This window comes from Pteropus vampyrus, unplaced genomic scaffold (assembly GCF_000151845.1).
Source record: "Pteropus vampyrus isolate Shadow unplaced genomic scaffold, Pvam_2.0 Scaffold306, whole genome shotgun sequence".
Classification (NCBI taxonomy): domain Eukaryota; kingdom Metazoa; phylum Chordata; class Mammalia; order Chiroptera; family Pteropodidae; genus Pteropus; species Pteropus vampyrus.
In genome coordinates, this window is record NW_011889087.1 from 1417408 (window position 1) to 1421732 (window position 4325).

A 4325-nucleotide genomic window follows, 5' to 3' on the forward strand; every position below is an offset into this window, starting at 1 on the left:
GATGGCCAACAGGTACATGAAAAGATGCTTTACATCATTAATCATCAGGAAAATGCAAATCAAAACCACAATGAGATATCGCCTCACATATATTAGAATGGCTATTACAAAAAAGACTAGAAATAACAGGTATTGGCAAGGATGTAGGGAAAATGAAACCCACGTGCACTGTTGGTGGGAACATAAATTGGTGCAGCCACTATGGAAAACAGTATGGAGGTTCCTCGAAAAATTAAAAATAGAGCTACCATAGGACTTGGCAATCCTACTTTTGGGCATTTATCTGAAGAAAATGAAAGTATTAACTTGAAAAGACATATACATCATGTTCATTGCAGCCTTATTTACAACAGACAAGATATGAAACAGTGTTCATCAATGGATGAATGGATAAAGAAAACGTGATATGCATATGTGTGTGTGTGTGATTACAGACACACAAACACAATGGAATAAAAAAGAATGAAATCTTGCCATCCGCAATAACATGATGGACCTTGAGGGCATTATGCTAAGTGAAATAAATCAAAAGAGAAAGACAAATACTGTAGTATCTCTCATGTGGAATTCAAAATAAATAAATCAAAAAACAAGCTCATGGATACAGAGAACAGATTGGCGGTTGCCAGAGGCAGGGGCAGGGGTTAGGGGTGGGGTGTAGGAGAAACTGGTGAACTTTTTCTTTTAGTTAAATTAAATCCGAAATAAATAGATAAATTCTGCTCTTTCCTATCTACCCTTGCCCAGGGTGGTAGCGGAGGTGAGTGGGGTCGGGAAGATGGGAACAGGAACAGAGGGGTTCAGTGTCATGGCCAAGGGCAAAAGTCCCGGAGCCTGACCTCCAGGGTTTGAAACCTGCTTCCACCACTTCCTGAAAAGCCGTCGAATTTCGGCAAATGGCTGAATCTTCTGTGTACTTGTTTCCTCGTGTGTTAATACATGAACAGGGGCTGCAGTGTGTGCGGTAGGTACTTTGTGAGCATTCTGTCTTATTAAGGAGGGTGGACACTGTGACCGGAGAGCGTATGAGGGCTGCGGGGGGTTGCATGAGGTTGTGACAGTGGCTGGGCAAGGGGGAGTGCCAGATGTCACAGGAGACCATGCTTTCACCGGGTACCACCAGGGCACAAAAAGGACACCTAGAGACCAGCGTCAGGAGAGCTAAGGCAGGTCCTAGAAGCCTTGACCTGGGATCCTGAAGCCAGAGTGGCTTCTGCTAACCTCCCGTGTTTTGGGAGAAAGCAGAGGTGAGGAGCTTGGGTGGCTGCAGGAGAGATTTAGTTAGATCATGAGACTGCTTTCCTGATGGCCAGGTTTTCACATCAAGGGCAAAAACTTGGTGACATTCTGGGCTTGAAGGCTGGAGGCTGTGATGGAGGGGTGTGGCAGAAAGGGTGACCTTTGGTGAGGCCGAGTCCCACGTGTGGCCTGAGGGGTTGTTCTGCTCTAGGGCCTCAGATGTTGCTGCTTCGCAGGGAGAAAGGGCCTATTACTGGCACCCCTCCCAAGGGGGCCTGGGTGGGGCACACCAAGCTTCGAGTCAAACCCCAGTGCTGGGGGCATGTTCCACGAAGGCGATCCACCCACCCAAACTCCCGGCATTTGCACCCCGCAGGCCTGACTGAGGATGAGGACGTTCGAGCCATGCTGCGGGGCTCCCGGCTCTGCAAGATCCGCTCGAGGACATGGCAGAAGGAGCGACTGTACCGGCTGCAAGAGGACGGCCTGAGCGTGTGGTTCCAGCGGAAAATCCCGCGCGCACCGTCGCAGCACATCTGTGAGCCAAGGCGGGTGGACGCTGGGCGGGCTAGGGCCAGTGCCTGGCCGGCCTGCCGCCTCTGATCGGCTGCGTGTGGCTGTCCCTCCCCCACAGTCTTCGTGCAGCACATTGAGGCCGTCCGCGAGGGCCACCAGTCCGAGGGCCTGCGGCGCTTCGGAGGTGCCTTCGCGCCTGCGCGCTGCCTCACCATCGCCTTCAAGGGCCGCCGCAAGAACCTGGACCTCGTGGCGCCCACCGCGGAGGAAGCTCAGCAATGGGTTCGCGGACTGGCCAAGCTGCGCACGCGCCTCGACGCCATGAGCCAGCGCGAGCGCCTCGACCAATATCCTGCCGGCAAGGGTGGAGGGCTTGGGTGTGAAGGGAGGCCAGCCCTGCGCCTGGAGGACCCCAGGCGAGGGGAGATATAGCCGGGTCCTTAGGGGGTCCACGGTCTGAGCTAGAGCCCCTTGTCTTTAGAACTGAGGGTGGAGACGCGGCCTCGCGGCTCCGGGGAGCCCCAGTCCCATAGAGGACACCCCACTGCTGTACTCGGGGAGCCCACAGGCTCCTTACACATGGGAGTCCTCTGGTGGTGGTAACATGCCTGTCAGTAACCGGTCATCTGGGAGCGGTGCCCAGCCTGTGGTTGGTATTTCCTGAGCACTCACACCTGGATCCACTGCTATTTGCACCGGGCAGACTCCAACCAGGACAGTAAGATGAGCTTCAAAGAGATCAAGAGTCTGCTCAGAATGGTCAACGTGGACATGAATGACATGTACGCCTACCGCCTCTTCAAGGTGGGCATGTGCCACCACTCTGAACTCTGACCGCTGCTCTCTGCCCTCCCCCAGACAACTGAGTCATCAGCTTCCCTCCCCACACAGGTTTTGTGGAAAAAGTGGCCTCTCCCAGCAGAAAGGCCACATCTGGGGCTACTTATCTTTAATCCTCCCCTAAGGCCGCTGGGCCAGGATGGGAGTGCAGCCCAGAGCTTCTTTCCTCACCCTTGGGCAGAGTCCAAGGGTAAGAGCATCGCAGGCCTCCCTGCCCCTCCCAGGTGAGCCGCAAAGCTGTAGTTTTCATTTCTCTAAGTCCATAGGGCACCCTTTGCACAGGTGACCATGTGCGGCTTACACACAGGAGCACAGAGAGGGGCACACAGGGCTGGATTCTGCATCTGTGGCCCAGTCAGAGCATGTGGCAGACCCCTGTGTGGATGTTGACTATGTGACCAGCCTTTGACATTGAAAGACAGGAGAGTCATGGCACCTGTACCCCTGGGCCAGCAGCTCCACATGGATCCTCAGTTCTTTGATACTCCTTGACCCTGGGTATGAACATAGGAATGTGAGGATTAGAATGTATGCACATGGGCGAGGAAATTGTGGCACGGGAGCTCAGTTCTGCCCCAGGGTCACCATTTTTCCTCCCACATCTTATTTCTTGGGGTAGGTCATGGTACAGAGGGACAGGCACTGAACCCAAGAGACTTTCCTTAGCATCCTGGTCCTGCAAGTTACCATCTATATGAACTTGAGCAAGATGGGAGCCTCACTAGCTCTCAGTTTCTCTACCTGTGAAATGGGGGACATCTGTCTTCCTGGCTGTGGTAGATGACAGATGTGTCAGTACAGGCCAGCTTTCCCAGGGCGTTGCCTCCTCTACATCTCTTCCCCTACTTTCTAGGAGTGTGATCACTCCAACAATGAGCGGCTGGAAGGTACTGAGATTGAGGAGTTTCTGCGGCGGCTGCTGAAACGCCCTGAGTTGGAGGAGATCTTTCATCGGTACTCAGGCGAGGACCGCGTGCTAAGTGCCCCTGAGCTGCTGGAGTTCCTGGAGGACCAGGGCGAGGACGGAGCCACGCTGGCCCGTGCCCAGCAGCTCATCCAGAACTATGAGCTCAACGAGACAGGTGGGGTCTGACAGATGGGTTGGGGTCAACACAGCCCTAGTCTTGGCGTTTGACAGGTCTGGGTTCCCAGCTAAGCGTGCTGTGCTATTATTGGCTGTGGGCACCATCTTGGCCAGATTATCTTGCCTCTTCCAGACTCAGCTGCCACATCTGTAAAATGCCATAGTAATGTACCTTCGTCACATAGTAAGGCTGAAGATTAAATGGCATAACTTTGTAGAGTCCAGTCAGTAGACAGGTGCTCATTATTACTAAGTGGAGCTTTGGGGGCATTTGGGGCTGGACACGGGGGGCCCCCCATGTGGCCTGATGTTCTCTCCTGCCCATCCCTGTAGCCAAGCAGCATGAGCTGATGACACTGGATGGCTTCATGATGTACTTGTTGTCGCCCGATGGGGCTGCCCTGGACCCGGCCCACACGTGCGTGTTCCAGGACATGGACCAGCCCCTTGCCCACTACTTCATCTCCTCCTCCCACAACACCTACCTGACCGACTCTCAGATCGGGGGCCCCAGCAGCACCGAGGCCTACGTTAGGTACCAGAGGGACAGTGGCGGTGAACACTCCTGGGAGCCCAGCTTGGGGGCCTCGGTTCCCACTGTGGGCTTTTTAGGGGCCACCTGGCTCAGCCTGTCCATTTCCCTGCT

At 54.3% G+C, this 4325-nt stretch overlaps 1 protein-coding gene across 1 annotated transcript in view; it reads left to right on the forward strand.

Annotated features, from left to right (window-relative positions):
• PLCD3 (phospholipase C delta 3) overlaps positions 1-4325 on the forward strand; it is an 18748-nt gene that overhangs the window by 8548 nt on the left and 5875 nt on the right. Inside the window, exons 2-6 of the mRNA XM_023521555.1 lie at positions 1616-1777; positions 1874-2102; positions 2430-2559; positions 3449-3677; positions 4013-4322. Of these exons, the coding sequence (XP_023377323.1) occupies positions 1616-1777; positions 1874-2102; positions 2430-2559; positions 3449-3677; positions 4013-4322 (1060 nt within the window). The remainder of the gene's footprint in view (positions 1-1615; positions 1778-1873; positions 2103-2429; positions 2560-3448; positions 3678-4012; positions 4323-4325) is intronic.